The sequence below is a fragment of the Chelmon rostratus genome, chromosome 6, assembly GCF_017976325.1.
Source record: "Chelmon rostratus isolate fCheRos1 chromosome 6, fCheRos1.pri, whole genome shotgun sequence".
In the NCBI taxonomy this organism is placed as follows: Eukaryota; Metazoa; Chordata; class Actinopteri; order Chaetodontiformes; family Chaetodontidae; genus Chelmon; species Chelmon rostratus.
In genome coordinates this window covers 21931525-21957937 of record NC_055663.1, presented here as the reverse complement: position 1 = coordinate 21957937, position 26413 = coordinate 21931525, and the positions used below count along the sequence as shown (strand labels likewise).

Below are 26413 nucleotides of genomic sequence, written 5' to 3'. Positions count from 1 at the left end.
CTGAGTGAAATGAAGAGGGGTGTTTAGCACTGCTGAAGCAAGCCAAACTAAACTAATCTGAGGGTGTGCGTTTTCAGTGTCATCTCCTCAGGAACCTCAGGACAAATTGTACTCAACGCATGGCAAATATGCTTTGAGGTTTGAAGTTAGGCAGTTAGCAAAGACCAATGAGTGAGCAGGTCGTGCATGCAGCTGCATCTCATTTGTTTGTTTTTTGTATCTCTATTTAATGTCTGTTGTTGTTGTACATTCATGTGGTGTTAAAAATTTTAACCAACAACAAAAAGTTACTGTAAATTTATTCCAGAGGGTTTTTTCATTCAGTTTCAGTGTCTGAAAATGAAATCCCTGCAACAAGTTACTAGAGCAAGATGTTTTAAGTTAAAACCCAAAAAGTATCTATATCATAATGATGCAAAGGAATGAAGCAAAAGAAAGTCACTCAAATCCTAGCATTTCTGAAACTACTACAAAGAGCAAACCATATCTCTGTTGATCTAATTTATTAATTATTGCAGTGTTATATCAGAAATAATTAGTAATATGACAAGGAGACAAATTATTTAAGCAAAAATCTTTAGTTTTCTAATTCTATAGAAAGTAGGCTCAGTAGATACAACTTGACACTATATAGCAGTATGATAAAGGATGAGATTATTGTAACCATCATTACACTGGAGACAGACAAAGAGATAACTACTACTTTCCCAGGTCTAGAACTTAACAAGACAGTGTTTAGATATGATTTGGTATGATCAAAGCTCCCCTGTGTCTGCCGTGTGTCTGGAGTATCTGCTCATTAAGTTATTACACTTGGATGAACCTCCAGACATTGTTTTAATTCTCATTATAGAGTCTATCCCTAAATTGATAGGTAAACAACATTCTTCTCATTCTTAGCCATGGCTGCAAGAGAAAGAAGAAGAGGAGAGGAGAGGAGAGGAGAAAAGAATAGGAGAAAAGAAGTCGACTGGAACTCCTTAAATGATTTGAAGGTAACTGCTCTCACAGACATACGCTGCACATAACCAGAATGATATAGCATGCAGTAACCTTTTCCCATTTTGCTTGGAATGCATATTACAACATAGCAACCCAAGCCAAAATCAATGAGCTGTATAGCCACATTAGAGTCGCACTTTGAACCCAGATGGACACATTCCAAACCAGACGGCAGCCTCCCTCACATACGAGTTCTTTTTCCAAGTTAGGGATTTTAAGCAAATGTTAAATGCATGTTCATCTGCGAGTACAGCATGTGAGTTGATGTGAGTATATGCGGGCATGTGTTTGTAACATGTGTCTGTGCATGTTCTGGTCTATATTTCAATGTCTGTGTTTGAGTCTGTCTGTGCCTGTTTTCCTGCATGTGCTTGTGTGTGTTCTGGAGTGTGTGTGTGTGTGTGTGTGTGTGTGTGTGTGTGTTCAGGCCTATGCCACTGCCACATGCTGCCAGTGGGCACAGGCTGCAAAGCCAAACCAAGCTGGAAACACTGGGTTTTTGCGTGCTTTTCATCTGCATGTCATCAGCATTGGTTTGTTGGGCTGATTCTCCCAGCCCACATCTAACCCCCTGCCATCAAACTGTAGCTGCCTCCGTCTTTGCCCCTCTCTCCAGACTGAACTCTGCTAGAGCGTCACATTCTGTAGTCTGTGTAAACAACGCAGCAGGACAGGGATTCAACCTGCCATGACCTGTTGAATGTCCAAATTAGAGTTGCAGCAGCTATTTCTTTCTCATGCCATGGTCTGATTTTGTTTTAATACAACTCAAGACACTTAGCAGAATGAAACTGCCAGACAGAGCAACAGCTTGCAAGCGACAGGCTGTGAGAGAAAGAGTGTGTGCATATATGTGTGTGTCGGGGTTAAGGGTGCATCTAATGAAAAAACGATGGCCAGCTGCCAACTGGATAAATGCCTCCAGTCTCCAGTGTGATGGTATGCATTATCCATGCATGTATGTTTTGTGTTGGTTTGGCTCTTACAAGGTTATGGGTGTCTAAAATGGTCTGCATTATCCATGCATCTGCGTATGTGTATGTGGGGGGGGGGGGGTTGTTTTTGATCGTGACTAAACCCATGGCCATCTACCAACATCACAGACAATACCCCCCCACCATATCTTTGAAACAAGGGGAATTCTTTTACCATCACCACAGGACACATTCTTTCAGAGAGCGTGTCACCGTGGCAACAACAGCAGCTCGGGGACAGCAGGGGACTGGCCCGGTGGGGTCTTTAAGTTGCAGGCCGCCCTGCAGAGTGCCTGTCAAAAGCCAGTTCCTGCAAGAGGAGGGGTGGGCAGGCTGTAACCTCCTAAAGTCCTGCTGTCACTTTTCTGAGCAGGAAAAGACAGACGTCACGGGCTGCATTCACCAATACACACGCGCACACACACACCAAGCAAAAATGCATATGCAATTCATTTTCAACCCACTAACAACATGTATAAAGACTTCTCTATATGAACACACATAAGCTACATATGCATACTCATAAACGTGCCTATAAACACATATACACAGCCACACTCCTACAGTACGATGTTTGTAAAAAGTAAATCTGAAACGTGTCTGTATGTGAAACAGGCATGTAATAGTTAACTGTCTTGTAAATCGAGCCCATGCTGTCAATGTGAAGCTAAACACTGTTTTCCTGGATGAATTTGCACTCCAGTGACTCATACCAATCATCACCAGCTTCTCCACTTCAGCGTGCTTCCAAGAAAAAAGTAACACGCTGACTCAGTTGTGAGAGATGACAGCCTTGTCACGATACTAAACATCTGGTGTTTCAATTTTCATTACTTTTTTTTCCCCTTACAAAGCATGCATACTACTAATAAATTCCACCAACCTCCACCGGGTAGGTCTAAGACCTCATGTGTTGCATGTGTTGATATGCCAAGATGTGTTTATGTTTAAGTGAGTCTATGTGAAAAATCATGAGTCAGAGAGAGTGAAAAGATAGATGGGCACTGAGTGAGAATGCCATGGATATGAGTGTGTCAGTTCTTTGGTGTGAAAGAAAGAAAAGAAACAGAGGAAAATATGCAATTAGAGAAAATGCCCTGAGAATGAGAGAGTATCCGTCTGAGAGTGAAACGGATCACTCAGAGGGGAAGACTGAGGCATTAACAGTTTGAATATTCTGAGTGATGGACACAAGGTCACAAATGCCCTCTTTTCCACCACAGTGAACACTGTTTTGCACAGCAGTGATGCAGACAGTTACCCTCTGGCCCCGACTCAGAATGTAAACAACTGACCCTATCTGACAGACCACTGTGTGTGTGATAGTAACACTGGTAACAGGCACATACACACACACAAGCAGCACACACAATGGCTCCATAGCAGAGCCCCTTTACAAGATCGCAGCCCACTTATTATAGCCTTGCTGACTAGCAGACAGACAGTCCCTGTCTCTTTATCTCCAACTCTATAAACCTTCTCTTCACAGGACCTGAGAGTCAGCCAGTCTCAATTCAATAAACTCTCAACCTTACCCAGTTGAGTAAATACAACCTCAGGACAGACAGAAACAGGAGAGCAGAGGAATGTTGATTTGTGGTCAGTAAAACTCCTACTAACCTGCTGAAGCTGTTCATTTATGCCAATATGAAAATAACACGGAATGTAAGAGGCAGTACAGAAAGTTGTCCCAAATCAAAGAACACTTCAGCTGCTATTACAATCAAGCATATTGCTCTTGCTCTTGGGTTTAATGATTGCCCAGCAGGCTGAACTAAAAGCCCTGAGGAAGCTGCTGAGATGGATTATGTTGGCTGATTGATAACCATCTCTTAAGGGTCAGTGCTTATAGGACACAGCAGAAATTCTTCTTGCACTGTGGTATGACATGCAACAGAGCATATGCTATCTTGCATGGAGTGATATGGTTAGTCACAACACACAGGCACACAGATGCATGATGTGCATCAAACTTAAAGGTGTCCTGTGAAGTTTTTGACCACTAGTGGCACTGTAGAGTGATATTTTGATGAAAAGGGCTCTATATTGCTGGCATCACAAGTTCTACATTGTACATGCATGCCACAAGCAAATGCATGACATATTGCATGTTTCCTCTGGTTGCAGAGGGCAGTACTCTGTGGACATTTCAAGCTCAGCTGGAAAACACCACATCAGTTGCTAGTCAGGCCTGTACATTAACTTGCCCATTGGTAAATAAAACAGGTGTTTACCTGAAAAACTAGTCATGTGTATTGAAGGAAAGGGTTGAGAAAGGTATGGTAAAAGTCATCCCTGTTTCCTGCAATTCCAAATTTGGTCAGTTGATGGCAGTGAGTGAACCCTACGGCACTTGGTTGCACAATATTTCCAAAGATTGAAAAAAATGTTTTATGAGGTAGAAAATCCATTCAAGATGTTTGGTAGGTCTTAATGGTGCATTCTGCTGAGAAAAATAAACAAACTTGTGTTTGTTTACAATGAAAGCTCCACATGGTGGTTTGGTTGATTTGAATCACTATCCTTTTTATTACGCCTGAAGCATATCAACTTCTTACAGTAAGCTACATTGAAACAGTAATTGAGCTTTTTACATTTTTGTGGTGTCTTTGTTATTAAGTGCTCACTCCTGTTTCATACATCTGTTGAAAAAGTGCTGGGTTGAAAAGTTTTCCGTGTATATTTAGCAACCGCGGCTGTCACTGCTTGTGCTAATTGTCCAGTTTATCTATATACTCCTATATTGCTACTCCAGGAAATTCAAAATGCATCACTTCCTGTGCATCAGAGTATTTTCAAGGCAACAAGGCAGAAGGCGGTTAAATGAAAACCCAACCATACAGTTTCAATAATGCCTGGTCAGAAATCTCCAAACAAATTGTTGTTACTAGACCATGAAAAGATGACTTTTCGGAGCCACCTGAACTCCTCTGTCCTCCCAGGGGAGGTCTCCACCCCTCCCTGCCTCCTCACAACCATACAGGCACTGGGACTCTGCATGAAGAGGTGCCTTTGTTCACAGTGAAGAATGCTCATCTCACTTAGCCTCTCCTCTTTTCTCTCTCTCCCCCTCAAAAAGCCGGTTTGGAATGTGATGGTTAGAGTATACAGTCTGACTGTTACCCAAATGGTCACCGAACCATCTATCTACACTTTGTTTCCATTTAATAAGCAGATGAGAGCTGACAGCCCTTGAGTAGATGTGCATGTGTGTGCTCACGTGTGCTCAGACACTCCAGTGAGCTTCAAACGAGCCTCTTGTGGGCAGCAGTAATGGACTTGGTGCAGACAGTTTGAGAATGAGTACTTGAGCAACACTCAGGCAAAACTTAAACTGGAGCCACAGCAGTCCAGAATGAAATACGGCTCAAATAAACACAGATAAAACCACATGCTAACATTTACCATTCATACTGCTTTTAACGAGCACATATGTACGTTCTGTGGATGGACGCACACATGCATGCTGACACATTCTAGGTCAGCACATTTACACTGCAGAGAATATATGAGAAGGCTACATAAATGCACATGCATGAAGATGGATCCTCCAGCAATATAAATGATTTTCAGACTGAGCAGATCACTTCAGCTGATTCATCGCTCTTAATGATTAAAACATATATCAGCTCAATCATAATGTGCTCAATGTGCTGCGTAGAAATAAATCCCAGTTTTTGTCACAAATTTAATGGCTTTGTTTTTGAGAGGGTTGTTTTAAAAAAGTATGAGAAAAAAAGCATGCAAACACACACACTGTCACACACAGATTAACTCTTCACATTACCTCTCTGAGCTGGGTGAGCCCTGATGAAGTGCTCTTGGAGTAGTTTCTCATTTTGCGTAACCTGACCCCGCAGAAGACAGCATCCACTTGCATGGTTCCTTTCCTTCAGAGTAGTTTGCCTTTTTTCCCCTCTCTCTCTTCCACGGCTTGTGCACCCCTACCCCTGCCTCCGACTTCTCTCACTCTGCATAGCCCCTGCCTGTACCTCCCACATATACACACAGAGAAAGACACAGAGTGCAGTTCCAAGCGCACAAAAAGTTTGAAAGAGGCACAAAATCAGGGAGATCCCTCCTCCCATCCAGCCTCTGGGCTAAAATGTTTACAGCTTCTTTCTCCTCTCTCAGCTCTCAAACACACTCAGTCACTCGGGCTCCTATCTCTCAATGACGCTAGCTCCTTCTCTTTCTCTCTCCCCTTCTCAAACTTTTCCCACCCCTCCTTCCCTCATGCCACCCCCCTCCCTCCTTCTCTCTCTCCTCCCTCTCCATTTTCCATCATCATCCCCCTCCACACCCCCTCCCATCCACCTAAACCCCCCACCGCTGAACTAATCTGCAGCTGGCTGGGTGATTGGAGCCCTAGTTGCCGGGGAAACCGAGTGTCCTGCTCAAAAAAAAAAAAAAAAAAAAAAAGAGGAATGGAGCAGGAAGGGGCAAAGCTGAGCACAACTGAATACATAAATAAAGCCTCCTCCGGGAGCCAATTAAAGAAGACCAAGGGCCCCTCTTCGCTCTAAATGAGGGGACAACATGTTCATCTATTTTATCTCTGCAAGACTTTGTTTACTGGTTCACATGTGTCAGTCAACAGCGGCAACAACAACAGCTATAAGCAGTGTAGTGGCACAAATAGTACGTGCTGAATGTTGTGTGTGGTAAAACTAAGTGTTCTCAAACAGAAAATGGTTTTGGCAGTGTTTGGGTTGATTACTGCTGACCTCTGCTCAGTGAGACAATACAAACTGGGGAGTCCAGCTCACCATCAGGCCTGCAGAGTAACTCAATGGCCCTGTGGAAAAAGTGGTAAAAAAAAGTGAGAGAGCAGGAAACAAGGCTGGCATACTGATGACCAGTGTGATTAATAATTAACCTGTTCAACCCCACAGGCCCTCTTTGCCAAGTCCATTATTATAAATGTTTTTTTTACAGAGAAACAGTTTTCAAAGCCTTTAATCTTCCTGTTGAAAATGCCACACAAATTCACTGAGACGTAGCTAATTGAAGGCACTTAGAAATTCCCGTTTGGTGTAAAGATGGAGAAAAGAAATGGAGGAATTAGTCCATTAATAGACGAGTCGATCAACAGATTATAACCAGCAACTACTTCAATAATTGTTTGGTTAGAGCTCATTTGTCAGGCAAATATGCCAAAAATCCCCTATTCCACTTTGTCACTTGTAAGGCTTTGCCTCTTTTCTTTACATTGTGTGATTGTAAACTGGATGTTGTGGATTTTGGACTTTTGGAGCAATGTTAGGATTCACATTTTTCAATATTTTCTGACATTCCATAGACAAAATTATTAATCAAGAAACTAATCAGTGTTAAATGCAGACCAAATGGGAATGGACAAAATATCATGAATGCCTATTGAATGCGATTCGATACAATAGCCATGAAATTAATCCTACTGTACCTTAGTTAAGCCAGATGTATTCAGTTTAAGAAGCTGGCTGGTTCAACTCTGTGGCAGTTTGTGAAGGCATGGTTGAATGTACAAGATACATTTCCAATCTTTACAAACTGTTTCTTCTAGGAAAATTACACTGGATTATGAATTTGCTCATGAAACTTGATAAGGGAAAACGTTTTATTTCACTCGTATTTTAGCTTTAAACAGGACATTCAATTGGTAATTGGGAACTATAGAGTTAAATGTTATATAAAATTCACATCCAATATATGCGGAGATACCTGTGGTTAACTAACAACAGCGAGAATAACAACAAGAGGTGTGTGAAAATAAAAGTCCTATATATTAAAAACTTTACTTCAGTAAATGTACTTTAGCATTATCAGATAAAGGAAAAAAATATCATTATAGAATTATTTGGATTGTAACATGTAAGCAGCATTTTAATGTTGTAGTGTAGCCTTGTTGATATAGCAACTACTTTATACATTGTTTGACATTTTACTCTATAACAACTGTACTTACTTACTTTCCACCACTAACAGATACACAACTGCATACACAAGCAGAAGAATATAGACAGATGTACAGCTATATGTGCACACATGATTATTCAACAGAGTTGCCCCGTGATTGCATTTTACCCTTCAGATGTACTCCACAGCTACCAGTATTTCTATACAAATGTATGTACAGAAGCCTCAGCTGCATTCCTACAGTCATGTCACTGAGCAGCCTTCATAAAATGTCTAACAGCATCACCTCAGCAGAGCAACTATCCTGCTGACCTCTGAGCCAAAACCCTGACCTCGCCTTTGAAATGCAAGAGAGATCTAAAAAGCCTGCCTTGTCCGTCAATAGCTGTGAGGGGAACAGGGTGGGAGGTGGGGGCTAGTAACATCTGTTCGGCGTTTATCCCACCTTATTGTGTTGCAGAGTCCTCTATCAGGCCTACAGCTGGGATCCTGGGACCGCGCTGAAGCCACTGTCCAGGGGACTCACACCGTGACTGGGAACATAGCTGAGACAAGTTCTCAGTCCTTGATAGTGCATAGCAGGCTGTTTGCGGGACCTTTGGATGAAGCAGAGGAAATGACAATGACATCAAAGCCAAGGCGTGTTTTGTTCCCTGCCTACTCCTTTGCTTTATGAAACAGAAACAGATTTTGCCAGCCATACCAATGCTGAATAATAAATACAGCATCTCTTAAGTCATCTCTTTGGAACTTTGTTCAGGAAAACGCAGCATATCCTATCAGGAAGTACTTTTCAATGCCATATCCATTAATGCCCAGACCCATATTGCAAACTCTTTTGTCCAGCTTACATGAAAGGTCCTGCAACTTTACAGGCTTTGTACTGTATGTCCTTATTCCCCACATTTCTTAGTTGTCTTCATTTTGTTGCACCTGTTGGACCTCAAACACTTAATAAAAAAAAATCAACAAGTCAACAGATAGAAAATTAATTGAATTAATTAACTTTTTTGAGAGTCACTTGATTGTTTACTACATTTTTAAAGAAAATTGCCAAACATTTCTCATGTCACAGCTTCTAAAATGGGAGATACTGCTTTTTTTTAATCTTATTGACAGTAAATTGAATCATCTTTGGTTTTTTGTATGATGGTCAGATACTATAAGCTGTTTAAAAAATGTTGTATTGGGCATTAGGAAGCTATGATTTAACAATTAATCGAGATCGAGGGAAAAACTGATGCAACTAATGAAAACAATCATTAGTTGCAGATCTACCTTGAGTTGTTGCTTTGAGTTCGAGATCCTCGACTTCTGAAATAGTCTCACATTAGTATATTCAGCATCTTAAAACACATTTGTTTACAACTGTTTGCTACCTCATCCTCTTACTTTGTCCTGTGAAGCACATCTGTTTTGAAAAGTGATATATAAAAAAGTTTGGTCGCTTACTAAGTTGCTGAGGTCTGCACTTCCAAATTGAGATATGAAAAGAACTTCAGCTTTTGTTTTATTTTATAGCATCATAAACTTTTGGTGGTAGGCACATTTTAATTGTAATAAAGTATATTTTTTTTACATAAAAAAGACCTTTTCAGGGCGAACATTTTCACATGTTAACGCAGGAAGTGCTTTTAATAACATAAATCAAGGCTGTATTCCGTTTATTAATGGTTTTCTACATGTGGCTCACTGCAAAGGCATCCATAGACACTTTGTTAATGTTAGTAGCTCCACCTGTGCTTTTCCTCCCATTTTAAGTCAAAATGCCTGCTATGGAAAAGGTTTATAAGCAAACAGCTGCCTCACGTGTTATTCTCACTTCTGTATCCTTCTTTCCTTCCTTTATTTCCATGTTTCCTTTTGGTAGTAGGAAAAAGGAAGGGAAGACGTAGCTAAACGGAACGAGCACTCAGAATAATGTGTAATATGTCTCCATCTGTAGGGCAGTTGACGTCTCGGCATTTATTTGGAAAAAGTATTCTTTATAAAGTAGTGTTTAGTTGTAGTTGTAGTTAAGGTATAACACACCGTGAATCCAACTGTCACGAGCTCCGGCAGTTGGTCTTCTCATCCAGTTAACTTGAGAAAACCGGTTAGCATGTTTGGTTTAGCTATTTATCTATTTATTTTTTGTAGAGCAACGCCGAAATAAGACTGATAAACACCTCCATGTGCAAGCTAAAAATGCACAAACAATCACGGAAACACGTCTTTGTTGGGGATTTTCTTTTTCTGTTTAATTTTTTCTTAAGACCGCGTGCCTTTAAGACAAAGTCATGTGACCTCGTAGGAGATGCGTCATACCCGGATGTAAAGCGGCCGTTATCACCAATGTTTTCATGGTTGTTCTGTTTTGAATAGAAATGGATGAAATTTTTGGCTGCTACAGTAACGCCAGTTGAACCATGAAATATCTCATTTGTCGACAGCTGAAAGAGGCAATCCTGTTTCCTCCCGCTGAGAGGAAACTACGGTGACTGCCACGGACTGTAAGTTAAAGTAACGACATGAATTTGGTGTAAAGTAGGTAAATAATCTTTTAGCTAGTTTAATGTCGCATCAATCCAGGTTGCCTATTTCTTTTAAAGCGGAATCCCCGCTATAGATTTGTGGGTGTTTGCGTGGATGTCACAGATTATTCCGAGTTTGGAGTCATTCTTTATTGATGATTTCGCAGAAGGGAATTTTGTACAAGACAGATACATGTGGCTGAGCTAACAGCGATTTGGGATGATGACCATGTTGGCCTTTGGAGCAAGAGCAGTCCTCCTCAACCTGAGGTACACTTTCCAGAAAGCCGGCTCCTTCACCAGAACCAGACTCATCCAGACCTCGCGGACATATTTTCTTAAAAGAGGGCAGATTTTAACCCAGATACCCAGGGTTACACTGCTATGTTTGGGTGCAGTCAGTGCATCACCCTGTACGGCCAAATGTCAGGAAGCAATTCTTCCATCCCGAACCGCTGAGAGAAAGTCTCTAGCCAAAGTCCAAGTGCACAAAGTTGTATTTCTCCTCCGCCTCACCCTTCGTGCATTGGTGCTGCTCCTCAAGTTTGGCCCCCTTCTCCTCCTCTCCCCCTTGGCTCTGATGTCCACTCGCTGCGCGTCTTGCTGGTTGGACGCCCTCCTGTGGGTGACTGAAACATCTGGGCCCACTTTCATCAAGCTGGGTCAGTGGGCCAGCACCAGGCGGGACATCTTTCCTCAGGAGTTCTGTGAACGCTTCTCCATGCTCCACAGAAAAGTACGCCCCCACTCCTGGGCCCACACCAAGCTGTGTCTCCGGAGGGCTTTCGGGGAGGGCTGGAGGAGGGTTTTAAAGTTTGAGAGCAAAGAGCCTGTGGGGTCGGGATGCGTGGCCCAGGTGTACAGAGGCTGGGCAAGGGCGGACCAGGTGGAGGACCCAGCCTTCCAGTCGCTGGTGGACGAGATGGAGAAAGAAGACTTGCTGGAAGCTTGGGAGATCCCTGGTCTGGGAGGAGTGGCCAGCTCCCTGTGGAAGCTCTGGATGGGGAGGAGGGAGGAGGAGGGCTGTGAGGAGAGCAGTGCAGAGAAGGGGCATCTGATACCTGTGGCTATCAAGGTGAGTGTAGCATGTTCGTGTTGCAGGATGGTTGATCAGGAAACTGAAAAATACTGAATTATGCCCCACTTGTCAGTGCGCAGGCATTTTATTTAGCTTGTCAGCAGATGTTTATCAGTGGTTTCTGGTGTATTACAGGTGATCCATCCAGGCATCAGGAGGCAGGTGGAGATGGACCTTCTGCTGATGAAAGCGGGCAGTTGGCTCCTGCATTGCCTGCCTGGATTCAAATGGCTCAGTCTGTATGAGGTTGTTGAGGAGTTTGAGAAGCTCATGACCAAACAGGTAGGAATACTCAGACTTTAAAACCATTTCAAAAGTTGTTTTGCGGTGATCAGTTAATGTCTTATATTGAGGCCACAGTGTAGGATGAAAAGAAACAACCTCGCAGAAGAGAAGCTGGAAGAGTCTGATCGTTTCAGTTATCTGATGGAGCTTTTATTTCAGATTGATCTGCGCTTTGAGGCTGAGAACATCGAGCGTTTCCAGAATAATTTCCGCAACGTGGATTATGTCAAGTTCCCAACACCCTTACGACCTTTCGTCACCAGGACAATTTTAGTGGAGACTTTTGAAGTGAGTACAGAAGGATTTAAAATATGTGGAAAACACTGATTGAATGATTGAGAAGTAGACTGAGCACATATGAGCTGGAGGAAGTGTCTGGGAAGAGGGAAGTCTGGGCATCCCTGCTTAGACTGCTGCCCCAGCGACCCGGCTTTGGATAAGCGGAAGAAGATGGATGGATGGGTGGGAGTGTCTTTATAAACTTTAGAAACCTATGTGACACAGTGTCTGTGATTTCTCGGCAATATGGAGTTAATCTGGTTGAATTCATATCATGAACGCACCCAACATTGTTCAGTTTTAATTCAACCTTTTTGTTCAGGAGAGCGAGCCCATATCCACCTACCTGAGCTCCGACGTTCCTCAGAAGGTGAAGCAGAGAATAGCCAGGATGGGAATAGACACAATGCTGAAGATGGTGAGATATGTCACCTGCTGGATATCTGGACATATTTCACTCCATGTTTGTGAATATCTCCCTGTCTATTTCTGCACTGGTTTGTGTGCGCTCTGTGTGAAAGAAGATGTGATTATGTCACATTTATCTTCATATTTCTATTGTGTATTCCAGGTATTTGTGGACAACTTTGTGCATGGGGATCTCCATCCCGGGAACATTCTGGTCCAGTGTTTGGGACCTCTTCCTGACCACGCTGACAGTATTGGTATCTCAGGGGCGGCCCATGGTAAGACCACCCTCACTGACTTGTGGGATACAGTGGTGGTCAGCGTCAGGCCAGACCCGTGCCCCCTCCAGTTGGTGCTGCTGGACGCTGGCATCGTAGCCCAGCTCAGCAACTATGATCTTGCCAACTTGAAGGCTGTCTTCACGGCTGTGGTTCTGCGTCAGGTAATTAAGGAAAGCGTACACGCATGCTGAACTGTGGCAGTAGGATAGCCAAGTGGATAAAAAGCACTGCACATTGTGCTTATAGGAATGTAGAACATTTTAAAACTTGTCTTACACATTTATAAATTTGAAACCTTTCCACAGCTGTTCTGCTCACCCTCAAACTCTTTGAAAATGCTTCTTAGATTAAAAAAATAGCAAACATGAGAGGAAAGCAATCTGTCAGAGAAAACCTCCCGCTTAGACTAACTGTCGGTGTGGTTTTGATTTTCTGTCTTCAGGGTGAGCGAGTGGCAGAGCTGATCCTTCATCACGCTCGGGCCAATGAGTGCCAAGACGTGCCACAGTTTAAGAAGGAGATGGCCCAGCTGGTGGACCGTGCCCTCAGCAACACCTTCTCTCTGGGAAAGGTACTTACGTAGATTTGTGCTTTCTCATTGTGTCATAATTGTGTTTCTGATGCAGGCCTGCATGATGATTGCTGCGATGATGGTCATGGTTATTATGTTACTATGTTCAGCTGCAGAGGACATTAGAAAAGAAATTGAATTTCGCCATCGTTCTGTGATTAATGCAGTAATACAGCATGGTTTAATATCCATTTTCTTCCGGTTCTGGCTTGCATCGTGTGCTCCTTCAGTGCTCTATTATAATTTAATAAGCTCTGTTTGCTTTTATTCTTTTTGCTTGATGCTCTGTTTTCATTGTTCATGTGTAGAATGGAAACTTGCATGCAATTAAACGAATTTGCCTCTGTGCAGTTCTCTCTTCTCTTCTCGGTTTACACTGCTTTGTAAAGTCTGGTCTCTACTGAGGTAACTTTTACATGGGTTTAGAGGGTAATAGGAACTTTGGTTCAAAGAGGAAAGTTAACCAAACCACCCGTGTAACACAGTTACTCCTCAAGTCAAGGGACTGGTGTTGGAAATTAGCTTTGACCATAAACACGTATATGTCAGACTCTTCTGCAACTGTCAGTGTTTCTCAGTATTTGTCCTTTACAAATAAACTAAGAGGCATTTTGGTCAGCAACAATCCATCTGCAGAAGATATCTGACTATTCAAATTAACTTATTGGTTGGTCAAAGTGATCAGTTCCTTTAAGAGATAACAGTTACTGATTACTGTTGATGTGTTTTGTTGACTGGGTTTTTGTTGTGTTTCTAGGTCCAAGTAGGTGACTTGCTCTCTAGAGTCTTTGGTCTACTCATCAAACACAAGGTAAAATATCAGGAGGTTACAGTCATTAGGGTGAACAAACACTAATCTGAACAAGACTCTTTGTTGCTTAAGTTTTATCTGACATTTATCTGACAGGCGACAACACAGTTTCACTGCTATTGCTGTGGTAAAAATACATAAAAAGGAAAGTACGAGGTTTTGCTTGCAGCACGTTGTACAACCCTGATTCCAAAAATTTTGGATGCTGTGTCAAACATGATTAAAACAGAATGTGATCATTTGCTAATCGTTTTTGACATATATGAATTGAAAACAGTACAAAGACAATATATGTAATGTTTGACCGAATCAACTTCATTGATTTTTATAAATATCTGCTTATTCTGGATTTGATGCAGCAACACATTTCAAACAAGTTGGGACAGGAGCAACAAAAGACTGGGAGAGTTGTGGAATGATCCAAAAACACCTGTTTGGAACATTCCACAGGTAAACAGGTTGATTGGTGACAGGTGATAGTGTCATGATTGGGTATGAAAGGGGCATCCTGGAAAGGCTCAGTCGTTCACAAACGAGGATGGAGCGAGGTTAAACAGTTTGTGAACACATGACTGTATAAAGGATGTTACGACATGAGCTCAGGAACACTTTGTAAAACAGCTGTCAGTGAACACAGCTCATTTGCAAATGATTGCATTCTGTTCATATCTACACTTTACACAGCGTCCCAACGTTTTGGAATTAGTTGTATTTACAGATGGAAGAAATTAAGATTAAATCATTGTGGTCTTCATGTTGCTACTATGAACGTCTAGCTAATGAGGCTACTGCTTTGCAGAGGTCACTGGTTAATACCTTTTCAAGTAAAAGAAAAACAGGATTAAAAATTACATGTGTCCCTGGGAAGTTATGGAATCATTTAAAAACCTATACTTCAAGGTCTTTGAATCTGTTGTATATAGGAAACAGACCAGAATGCAACCTCCTGGTTAAAAGTGTAAAAGCTTATTAAAAGACAACAAAAGTCGCTGAAACAATCAAAATATGATAACGCTGATGCAAAAAGCAGATTGTTGAGCTATAACCTCACAGTAGCAACAGTGCGTGTTTAAGCCTAGTTTTACACTAAACTGTCAAACGGTTTGAACCACCAACATACCAGGGAGCACCATAATGCAACCGCTTACTGACCGCGTTACCAATTGTTTTTCTAGGTGAAGCTGGAGAGTAATTTCGCCTCCATTGTGTTTGCCGTCATGGTGCTGGAGGGCCTGGGCAGGTCTCTCGATCCAAACTTGGACATCCTGGATTTGGTTAAACCCCTACTGCTGAAGAACTGTGCCTCACAGATTTAACACACACACACACACACACACACATAGGGGCACCTGCACAATGCTCACACAGGTATTAAGCTCTACATACAGCATATCCATAGATACAGCACATGTGTATACTGTATCCTCCTGATGCCATGGTGATGGGTGGTCCTCAGGCTTGCTTAATGCAAGCTTCCACTGTGGCTCACAAGAACACTGGCTCATCACGACATTTTAGCAGCGCTGCTGCCATAAATACCTCATTGAATTTTACATTGGTGGAGCTTCCCCCACCTTTCATCACTGTTACATCCTCTTACATACACTCTTGAATTGTGTCATCTAGTGTCTGGTTGTAGTACAAGAATTCCACCCACCGAAATCCACTTCAAGGCACCTCTAAGCGAGCCTAATGAACAAGAGCATATGCGTTTTACATGAGGCACCACTTGTTTATTGAGTGCTGATGGAGTCAGACGCATTGGCAGACACACACAGATGGCATCAGAGACCATTTGTAGTGATTTATGATAGAAAAGAAAATCCCTAATTGATACTTAAAAGCATATTTTTTACTTTTTAATGACTAATATTGATCTCAGGATGTCTTTTATTACTCCATCTTTTCTTGCATCTTAGATAATGTTGTCTAATGGACATATTTGCTTTGGTGTGAATCACAATGTGCTGTTATATTTGTCTGTATAGAAGCCTAATTGTACTTACAACTGACCCATGTCTTTTAACGTCCCATTATAACAGTGGCAACACTTGTATGGATGATACATATCAATAAAAGGGAATCTATGCTAACTGATCTTTGTCATTCCTTTCTTGCCTGTCGTGACCAGTCGTAAGTCTTCTGACCCTTTTAGTGAGGGTGACTGACGCAGCTTCAAAGCAGACAATTCACTACATCAGGGGCACGGGATCCATTAATTTACAATTTTATTAAATCTGTCGATGAAAAACACAGACAAGAGACGCGATTCTGTCAATGTCATCAGGAAGAACAGTCAGCATGGCTGAAAGAGTGAGATCAGGAGGTTTTGGTGCAAAAAAACTCATCACGTACCCTTTTATTGCAAAACTGTTGATTTTCTTTTTTCTTTTTTAATCACCATCAAGAGCCCAGACAGAGCAGCACTGTTCAAGTAAGGAGGGAGGGGAGAGGTGACAACTGTGTAAAAAAACTTTCAATAATAATAATTAATAATTAATAATGACAAAAGAAATAAAAACATCTCTAATAGACAAACACAATCACCTCATTATAAGACGAGATTCTGTCACGGTCACAACAACCAGAGAAAAGTTGTTTTCTTTTTTTTTTCCTCTTTTTTTTTAATGAATTAAATAGTTTTTAAAAATATCTCACCATTTACTTATACTCATCTTTTTTCATTTATTGCGAAAAATAGGCAACTGGACTAATTGTGATGATGCGAGTTTTTTCTGTGTGTGTGTCTGTGTGTCTGTGTGTGTGTGTGTGACAGAGAAATAGAGATTAAGTGGAGAGATATAGTGGAACGTCTTGGAGCGTTGGCACTGAGAGCAGCAGCAGTGTGTGGTGATGCAGTACTCTCGTTCAGCCACCAGGTGGCACAGTTCAGTCTGAACATTCCTCCAGGGCCGGAGCTATGGCGGCCCAAACTCCCGCACTGAATCAGAGGAAGTCAAGATATGCCAACAACTTTTTGGAATGATGCTTGTGTGTTGAAACTTTGTCCACGGTCGCTCATCTGCGTTGCAACATCTCAGTTCTATGTACAAAGATTTCAAATCCCTGAAGGACATCTACAAAGACAAGTGCAACCTCCATTTGACCATCCCCTTTCTGGAGAAGCTCAGGGATCAAAAGGTTCCTCTATAGGGGAAAAAAAGGGAATAGTACCAATCAGATCAGGTAAACGTGCCACAGCAGGACTCAACAGAATTGTTCTTGGGAATCAAAGTCAGGAATGATGGACCAAGATTTAGGAATGTCAAAAGCTAGAGAAGAAGGGGTTGTAATGTAGTTATTTTCCTCAGAGGGGCACCAAAATTTCCTAACATAATTCTTTTTAACAGAATGTCCAAGTAAGGTGATGAAACAGGAAAGAAACCAGAGAAATGCACAAATAAAAGAACGCATCAATCGTCCGTTTGTCATGTCCGTTCATGCTGATCCATCAGTCCCTCCATGCATTTTAAAAACAGTCTTTAAAGACCAAGCAGTCCTCCTCCGTGTTAAATTGATTGTATTTTTGTTTTGTTTTTTTGCTCATCCCGCACTTTTTCTATCTCTGTCAGAGTGGCAACTGTCAGTGTGGTGCCCCCTGGAGGACTGGCTGCCCTCCAGTTCTCTGAGGTGGCCCCCGGTAGGAGCACGCAGCTCATCTGGGGGGCCGTCTTACCTGTTTGTCTCACAATAAAAGGTAAGACAGGCTTTTTGGGATTGGATTGGTGGAAGAAATCAGGGTGTAAACTTTTAGTCTGATGTGGGTGCTTCTTCCAAGGCAGGGTGAAGGGAGGGAAGGTGGGGCAACTGGGCTGGAAAGAGAGGGGAGGGGTCTGTGCAGGCGGATCTTGAGCACAGGCACATGGGCTCATTCTCACCCACAACAACACACACACACACTCGTCTGTCTTTGAGGCCCTGGCTATGTAAAGGTCATGGCAGATGGAGCTCTGGGCCGTCGGCACTGCGATGGGGCTTCCTGTTGACTTTTCTTTCACGTCATTGAGGAGATCAGCAGCTGTCAGTGGCCCATGACTGGATCCAAACAAGTTCAAACTGAGAATCAGAAGGAGATTAGATGGAAGAGACCGGCTGACATCTTGACGGCAGAAGAGAAGAAGAAAGCACATCTGTTTCAGGCAGAGCGTGACTTTTCCCATTTACGGCGTGAGCAGCATCCATCTTCCAACTATCTGATTCTTTTTGGGAGATGTCTTGGAAGACACAGCTACTATGTCATGTTATCTCCATTACCTTGTCTTTACATTCCATCTGGGAAAAGATGAGGTGCTTGTGCGGGACTGAAGCCTACTCAGATAAGCATGTAATGGATGTGTGGGTTAGGGCGGGAAAGATTAAGTCTTTCTCATCTGCTCCAACTCAGTTTGTCTCCAGCTTCTCTCCATGGTGTTGTTCCACATGCTGCCACAGGGGGGGATGTTTGGGCTAACTGTTGGGGGACGAGGGGAGGAGGGCTTCCGATCAGCGATTGTGGCTACGAGTTGATCCAGGGGTGGTTGAGGCATTCGCCGGCCGAGGCCCTCTTCTCAGGCACCATCTCCAGCATGGGCAGAAGGAAGTGGGTGAAGTGGCCGGCGTCTTCGTGCGCCCAGCCATACTTCTCCACCAGCACGTCAAACAGGGACCACGGCTTCAGCTTGGTGATGTGCCGCAGCTCACCTGCAGGGGGCGATAGGGAGCAGACTCAATGATAGAATGATGGGAGGAAAGACAGCGGCAAAGTTTAAAGTGTCAGTTCACCCAAATCACAACATCTTTTCTTACTTAAAGGAGCGGTCTGGTGATATTCAGCTTTTTTCAAATTTTCCACAAATGCAATCCACAAGCCACACCATGACAGACATTTCCCTTCATTATAATGAACATGGGCACTGTGGTTTATTATGAGACATTCCACAAACACTGTCTGCTGCTGTTAATTCCACCATACTCACCAAATGTCTATTAAGACATAGCTGAGAATAGTCTCCAACAATCAATTATTCACTCTTGTTTGTCAAAAACTAATAATTCCCAGCTGTTTTTGAAAATAGCTTGTATATATATTAGTTACCCATTTTTAAAGATTTAGATCATCCATAGGAACAAATGGGCTTAGGGCTGAGTGCTGCAGACAGGGCAGGGAAGTTGGAAAGTATAAGACCGATTAATGCATTGTTGTTGTTGTTTTTCATATGGAATAAACACCACGTTTATCATTGATATCTAGCCATGCAGATAGTCTTTGTTTTACTCCAGTGCAGTAGAGTTGAACAAAATCTAATTCATGCTGTTCGCGGCGCTGAAAAATTAAGAAAACTCAACAGCGACATCTTTTTCCAGAAACAGTGTCATCCCTGTTGTTCAGATTAATCCACAGATCACACAGTGAGCAGTGTTCCCAGGGACTATTTCTTTTGTAGAGCGTGGTTCCACTGAAGACTGTGGAACCACGTGAAGTGTGCAGACGGTCCACAGAAGGGGTGGGAGATACCACAAATCTTTGCTCCGATCCAGTTTCAAATAATGCCACAGCCAGAGTTACAGGTATCAGCACCAATACTTTTTATTGTTAAAAGCAGCTAATGTGCTATCATGTATGGAAGTAAGAGTAAGAGGCGAATGCGTCATTCATAGACTACTGACAACATTTTCATCACCTACATTCTGACTGGCCAAACAGTGGGCATTTTTACTTTTCTCTCTTAATCACTTAAAAACAATAATAATAATAATGATAATAATAATACATACAAAAATGTTTATTTTGTGATTTCTCTAAACTAAAACAGCGATTGCTATACATGCACATATGCACATTATTGCAATATGCATATCAGCATGAAGAACATAATCTTACATAAAACATAATTTTCCTTCAGAATCAATCCTATTGAAGGTAGTATTGATAGTACTGTAGTATCTATTCTTTGGGTATCAATGCATCACCCCCTAAGAGTAACCGAGACACCGTTTAAAAAAAAAAAAAGATGCTGCTGTTTCCAAATGTAAGTTTTTCAATGGTTTGCACACACAAACAAAAATCCCTTAAAATATCTAATATAAGTGTAACCAAACCTATCTGCATGGCTCGATTCCACCAGAGGTACGTCAGCCTTTTTGGGTAATTTGGGTGAACTAACCCTTTAACAAGATGCCATAGCAGGCCATGATTCTGCAGGCTCCACCCAAACACTACAGCAGCTGATTTCACCGATTAGTTCACCTTCTCCGCTGGAACGTGTGCTAATCAGTGAGGTGCTGCAACGATGGAGGGAAAAGCTTCAGCGTCTTGGCTGAAAACCACAAGGACAGGCAGCAAAAGGTTGGAATGGATGGCGATGTAGTGGAAACAGACAAGGAGAGGAAGGTGTTCATTATTAAAGAGAGGAGGAAAATGATTGGCTGGGAGTACAAGACTGACAAAGAAGGAAAAACTGTGAGAGAATGATTCATGATGGAAGCAATCAAGACCAAAGGTCCAGTTCAAACCATGGCTGCCATGGTAACCTTCCTATACACTGATTGGAGGACACAAGATGGAGAAGAGGAAGCCGTTTATCAAGACTTCTCTCATACAGTACAAGAGACTGATCAGGACATAGTGATTAAACGTGATTTCTGACAGCAACATAAATCTGTACAGCTGATTGTGCATCAGTGGAGACACTGCTGGCCACAAACTGCTGTATGTTTATAATCTTTGGGTCTGCACTCTTATAAAAGTAGAGTGTCTCCTTCATGCGAAGGAGACGAGGTATTGCAACGCGGCCGAAGGCAGCATGGCAGACAGGAGAAGCCCGGAGAGACAGAGCGAGAAAGTCAGACCAGATTAACAGAGCGCCAAGAGATAAAAGGGAGAACATTGAGACATCAAGTGCAGGCTCAGACCTCAGATAGAGACAACATCAAAGGCAGAATATTCAGGTCTCATGACACATTATGAAGAATATATGAGCAGAAAGGGAAGGAGATCGAGGGAAGGAAAAAAGAGAATAAAGGAGAGAGTGCAAGGGTTATCAGCTGTACCAAACACAGATCCACACACTTACCAGGCTCGAAGATGAGCGGAGCCAGTGAGGTGTATGACACACTAAAGCCCTGCTGTCATGTTTACAGGCTGGCAGGATGATTTTACTGCCATTGCTATTGTTAATACTACTATTCTAATGCAGTGTTATAGAGATGTGTGGACTGTTGCTCACCGAATTGGTCCTAACTTTGATATACAGTCTGAAATGATTAATTACTTCTAATAGTAGGTTTGGCTGTAATTAAATAAAATCAATTGCTGATACAAATATTATAAAGATCTGACGACTGATTGTTTTGTCCACTAAAAGCCAGTTTGCTGAATCTATCTTTACTAATTATTTAGAAATCAAATATTCTTCTAACTGACCTAAACTACTTACAATATGATCATACTATCGTGAAAAAACAACAAAGACAATCAATAACCTGCAATGAGGAATTATTGCCCAGCCCAAAATGAATTACTCATTCATGCTGTGATTGACAACTTACCTGACACTCTCAGTGCTGACTTAATACAGACTACTGAGGCAGTGCTACAAACTTTACCACACAAAAACTTGACCTCAGTCTCAAGACCTCTACGCAGTTCCTCACAGACTACACAGCTATCCCTACGACAGGCCTACCCTCCACCTAACCAACAGCCAACCACGGTGTCGTTTACCTTTCTTGGAGAAAAACTCTCGGCTGTACTTCCCGGCAGCGACCACTTTGCGTGGGACCTTCCCAAGGAGCTCCATGATCAGAGCGATGTGGTCTGCCCACCACCACATACATCACAGAGGGAACAGGCACGGTTCAGCATTACAGCATGCACACACACACACACACATCAACACGAGTGGCTGCTTGGGACTGACACACACACTGCTGCCTTGGAGTACAGCATGGACAGGCTCGCACGTGGATGGCTACTGAGACGTGCTGAGGATTTTATGAGACCGTTCTCACTGTTTTCAGCCACATTTTTTAATGAATACATCCAATTATTTCCCCAAAAACTTCAGTTTCGTGATTATATGGTGTCCCGACCGCCTGCTAGTGTCCATTTTTGTCTGTTTTAGACATCAGAGTGTGTCCCAGTCCCACCAGCTCTCTGGTCAGCGCTACCTCTTCGGTTGAAGAACTCCCGGGAATATTTTCCAGAGAGCGCAAAGTGCCTCGGAATACAGCCCAGCAGCTCTATGATGTGGGCTATGTGGTCTATGGAGGAGAGAGGGAGGCGGGAGGGAAGGAGGGAAGGCGGGAGGGAAGGAGGGAAGGAGGGTAGGAGGGAGGAGAGGGGAAAGGAAGAAGGATGTCCAAAAAGAAAAAAAAAGGAGATGCAAAAGAGAGAAAGGGTAAAGACAAGGAAGTGGAGAATTAATTGAAAGAGAAGGACAGATGAAAGTAAAATATAAGGAAATTGTAAAGAGGATGGATTGTGGGTAAGGAAATAGAAAACAGGGACAGGAAGTGACAGGCAGAAAAGATCACAGAGGGGTACGGGAGGAATAAAAAGAGAAAGGAGAGGAAGGAAAAAAGAGACAGTCACAGACAGTAAAGGAGAAAAACCTGTGTTAGTGAGCTGTGCCTCCACAGCAGAGGTGATGAAATGAAATGATCAGCCTCGGAATAAAAGTGACACGCGTTCAGATGCAGAACTGAATGAACTGGAACCCCGAGCTGGATTTTCCATTTGGCCTCAATGGCGGGAGATCGGAGGTGTCTCTCCGCAAATCAGGATGTCATGATAAAACTGACAGTGGCTTTTTGCCTGTGCACAACATGCAAAATGAGGTTAACCGCGTGTCACATGCAATGAGGAAAATAACACAATGAGCTGCTAAGATGAAAGACCAGACGAGACGAAGGTGTCGAGGACTGAGGTGAGGATGAGGGTGCACAGTTTGGAAATGTGCTGTACTTTGTAAGACGTAAAGAGAAGTTAATGACTGGTGTCAACATGCAATTATATGGACAGTGTAGCTTGATGGAGTAAATGTGACCTGAATACAGATACACATACACTCACAGGATACAGTGAGTAGCTACTGTTGGCCTTCGCCAATGTTACCAACCATTTTACAGTTGGTTGGAAATCTGTTATGCCGCAGCAGTCTAGATGTAGGGCACAATGTGTATCTATAATGTTTGAACAAGTCAGGTGGGGTGAAGATGAGTGGAGGCATAGCAGCAGAATCAAAGGACAGGATTTACAGTTGACAGTGGATAGGGGGATTTGGGGAGAGGGGTGGCTATAGTTTAAACTAAGCTCACTTTAGGCCGTTTTTATCAATTTAGAGTACAACAAACACGGTTTCTGTCTGTTGTTCAGATGCATTGTTACCCTGATCCCCAAAAAAAGTTGGGATGCTGTGTACAACATAAATAAAACAGAATGTGATCATTTGCTAATCCTTTTATGATATATACTCAACTTAAAACAGCACAAAGACAATATATTTAATGTTTGACCTCATCAGCTTCATTGATTTTTGTAAATATCTGCTTATTCTGAATTTGATGCAGCAACATGTTTCAGATAAGTTGGGACAGGAGCAACAAAAGAGTGATGGAGCGCTCCAAAAACACCTGTTTGGAACATTCCACAGGTAAACAGGTTGATTGGTGACAGGTGATAATATCATGATTGGGTATGAAAGGAGCATCCTGGAAAGGCTCAGAGGCTCACGAGCGAGGATGGAGTGAGGTTCACCACTTTGTGTACATGATCGTATAAAGGAGATTAATACATTCTCAGGAACACTTTGTAAAACTGTCTTCAGTAAACACAGTTTGTTTGCAAATGATCGCATTGTGTTTTTTTTGTTATGTTAGAAACTATAGTGCCACTTTTGAGAATAGAGGACACGCTTACTAAAAAAAACAAATGCATACTTTAAACTGTGTTGTGTTCTCAAAACTCATCAAACTGTGCAATCAACAAAATCAAATACTGGCGTCTAAAAAGAAAATGATGCAACATAAACATCACAACTGTAGTCAGTTTGTGGTGATAAACACAACTGAAAATAAAATGAACAAAAGATCTTTCTTTATAAGTAACTTTTTTTTAATCTAGAAAAAACTTTCCTGGTATAGTCTGTGCTCAGCGTCTGCACTTGTGTTAAGTGTAAAGAAAATCTCAAAGTCAAGTAAATGTAGTCAAAGTCATGGCTTGCTGTATTTACAGTGTTTTACAGCAGCAATGCATCTGAACAATGGAGGCTAATAGCACACAAACACAGATTTTCATATGAAAATCAATAAATCAATAACAATTTTTAATTAGAACAATTTATAAAACACTGAAGATGCTTTGCTTTTGCATTTCTGTTGTAAGTTGAACATTTTCCATCACTACTACTTCTGTCTTCAAGTCAAGAATATGCTGCAGATCAAGCCTACAGTGTTGACGTACAATATTTTTTTTCGTTTTTTATACCTCTATTTTTGGAGATTAAATTTCTGTGTGTACGTCACTGAGATTTAAATACTCACCCTCATCACGGGAGTAGTCCTCTCCAGAGTGGGGCTCAAACAAGTAATCTCCAGTAGCCAGCTCAAAAGCCTGCAAGAGATCAGAGTAGTGCGCGTGAGTCTATGCTGAGTGTTCATAATTTAACAGGAAGTATACGTATGTATGTGATGTACTGTATATATATATATATATATATATATATATATATATATGTATGTATGTGTTCTCACCATGCAGGCAGTGCTCCAGATGTCTGCAGGGGTGCTGTAACCAGCTCCTATCAGGACTTCAATGGAACGGTACTGTCTCGTCTGGATGTCCTCTGTAAAGTGCTTGTGCTGTACAAGAGAGAGGAGGAGAGGAGGAGAGGAGGAGAAGAGAAGAGAAGAGAAGAGAAGAGAAGAGGAGAGAAGAGAAGAGAAGAGAAGAGAAGAGAAGAGAAGAGAAGAGAAGAGAAGAGAAGAGAAGAGAAGAGAAGAAAAGAGAAGAGAAGAGAAGAGAGACAATGTCTTGTAATATTTGTTACTGTAAGAAATATACAGTATTACCAGTCGTCGATAAACTAATGTTCTTTTAATTTATCAAGAAATGAGACAACACTGAATGATTTTGCCTAATTAAAATCTATTCACTTTTTTGTCCTTGAAAGTGTAAACATTATGCTAAACATCTGAAGCACAGACTGTGAAAAAAAATCCAAATGAACTTCTATTTGAGAATAGTCTCCAAACTGATCCTGACAGCAGGGCTCCAAACACAACATTTTATAGTGGAATTGTCTTGTCATTGTTATACTTCTTCTCCTCTACCTCGTCTTCTTCCTTACTGTCCTTTAATACCAGTGCTGGGCAGAAGTGGCGCCACAAGTAGCAGCACTACTAGTTTAACTACATTTCTCAGTAGCGTTTCAGTAGCTCGGCTCTTTTATTCATAAAGTAGCGCAGCAGCGTCCAACACAAGCCACATTTTCCCGAGTATTTCTGAAGCTCAAACGCAGCAGAGCTTCCTGCTGCAGTCTGAAACAAAACTGCTAAGATCACTAAGTGACTCCATGCACTGACGTGTATGCGCCGCCGACAGATGCACTTCCATGTGGCGGTGGCGTCACGTACCAATCCTTGGACTCGTGCCTAAAACGTCTCTGCGAGAGGAACTGATGAGGAGGAAGTCAGGATTTTTATTCTTTTTCTACGGTGGTTTGAGTTGAGTTATTCAATTTTGAGTTTGTCCTGCCAATGTGCCCAAGTCTAAATTGAGCATTCCCATGCAAGCACAGGCGGTCACGCACAAACACACACACAAAAAAATAGATAAACATGCACACACTCTCAACACCTGCTTTTTGTTATTGTGTGGAACCTGTTTTTTTGTTTGTTTCTCATGCCAAATCGGTTTTGGAGCATTGAGAGCAGACAGCACAGCTTATTGTTTAATTAGCAATTGAACCTAACATTTTTTGCCTGCCTAAACTGTTTGATTGACAGATTTATTGATCACTGAGATAGCTCTTACTTGGAATGAAGTTGGTTCAATGTTGAAAAAAAAAAAAACAGCTTCAATGCAGCAAAACTGCTTTTGGCATGTTGCTGTAGCTTAGCTTGCTACATTTCTCAGGAGGTAGCTGTGGTATCATGAAGCTTCAGTTAGAGTAGAGTAACTGCTAGCTTTGCTCACGACACTTTCCAAGTAGCTGCCAAATACTATCTAAAATAGACCTCAGAGACTGTGAGACCCACAGTGACCAAACCCCCTTTCAAAATCTCATTCTAATACTACTGTTCTCACCATCATGTACGTTTTAGTCAATAATTC

At 42.0% G+C, this 26413-nt stretch overlaps 3 protein-coding genes across 4 annotated transcripts in view; 1 reads left to right on the top strand and 2 right to left on the bottom strand.

Annotated features, from left to right (window-relative positions):
* si:dkey-82f1.1 (DENN domain-containing protein 2A) overlaps positions 1 to 6131 on the bottom strand; it is a 36663-nt gene extending 30532 nt beyond the window's left edge. The window contains exon 1 of the mRNA XM_041938275.1: positions 5764 to 6131. The gene's annotated coding sequence lies outside the window, so the exon portion shown is untranslated. The remainder of the gene's footprint in view (positions 1 to 5763) is intronic.
* A 4073-nt stretch (positions 6132 to 10204) lies between these two features.
* Positions 10205 to 16183, top strand: adck2 (aarF domain containing kinase 2). Of its 2 annotated transcripts, XM_041938151.1 has the most exons (9): positions 10356 to 10366; positions 10577 to 11462; positions 11601 to 11747; positions 11910 to 12038; positions 12352 to 12447; positions 12601 to 12879; positions 13161 to 13289; positions 14047 to 14100; positions 15276 to 16183. In XM_041938151.1, the coding sequence occupies exons 2-9, from the start codon at positions 10608 to 10610 to the stop codon at positions 15414 to 15416; spliced, it is 1830 nt and encodes a 609-aa protein (XP_041794085.1). In that variant the 5' UTR covers positions 10356 to 10366; positions 10577 to 10607; the 3' UTR covers positions 15417 to 16183. The 2 variants fall into 2 exon arrangements, with proteins under 2 accessions (XP_041794084.1, XP_041794085.1); XM_041938150.1 differs by having other exon boundaries at positions 10205 to 11462.
* The window catches only part of srpk2 (SRSF protein kinase 2), a 74355-nt gene continuing 63746 nt past the window's right edge, over positions 15805 to 26413 (bottom strand). The window contains exons 14-18 of the mRNA XM_041938692.1: positions 24832 to 24939; positions 24622 to 24691; positions 22249 to 22341; positions 21803 to 21895; positions 15805 to 18780 (exon numbers count right to left, since the gene is read on the bottom strand). Coding sequence (XP_041794626.1) covers positions 18596 to 18780; positions 21803 to 21895; positions 22249 to 22341; positions 24622 to 24691; positions 24832 to 24939 — 549 coding nt within the window. The 3' untranslated portion in view covers positions 15805 to 18595. The remainder of the gene's footprint in view (positions 18781 to 21802; positions 21896 to 22248; positions 22342 to 24621; positions 24692 to 24831; positions 24940 to 26413) is intronic.

Coding starts and splice junctions, on each gene's coding strand:
- adck2 (XM_041938150.1), top strand. CDS start 10,608: ATGATGACCATGTTGGCCTTTGGAGCAAGAGCAGTCCTCCTCAACCTG. Junction 11,463..11,600: donor TGATACCTGTGGCTATCAAG/GTGAGTGTAGCA, acceptor GGTGTATTACAG/GTGATCCATCCAGGCATCAG. Junction 13,290..14,046: donor ACACCTTCTCTCTGGGAAAG/GTACTTACGTAG, acceptor TTGTGTTTCTAG/GTCCAAGTAGGTGACTTGCT.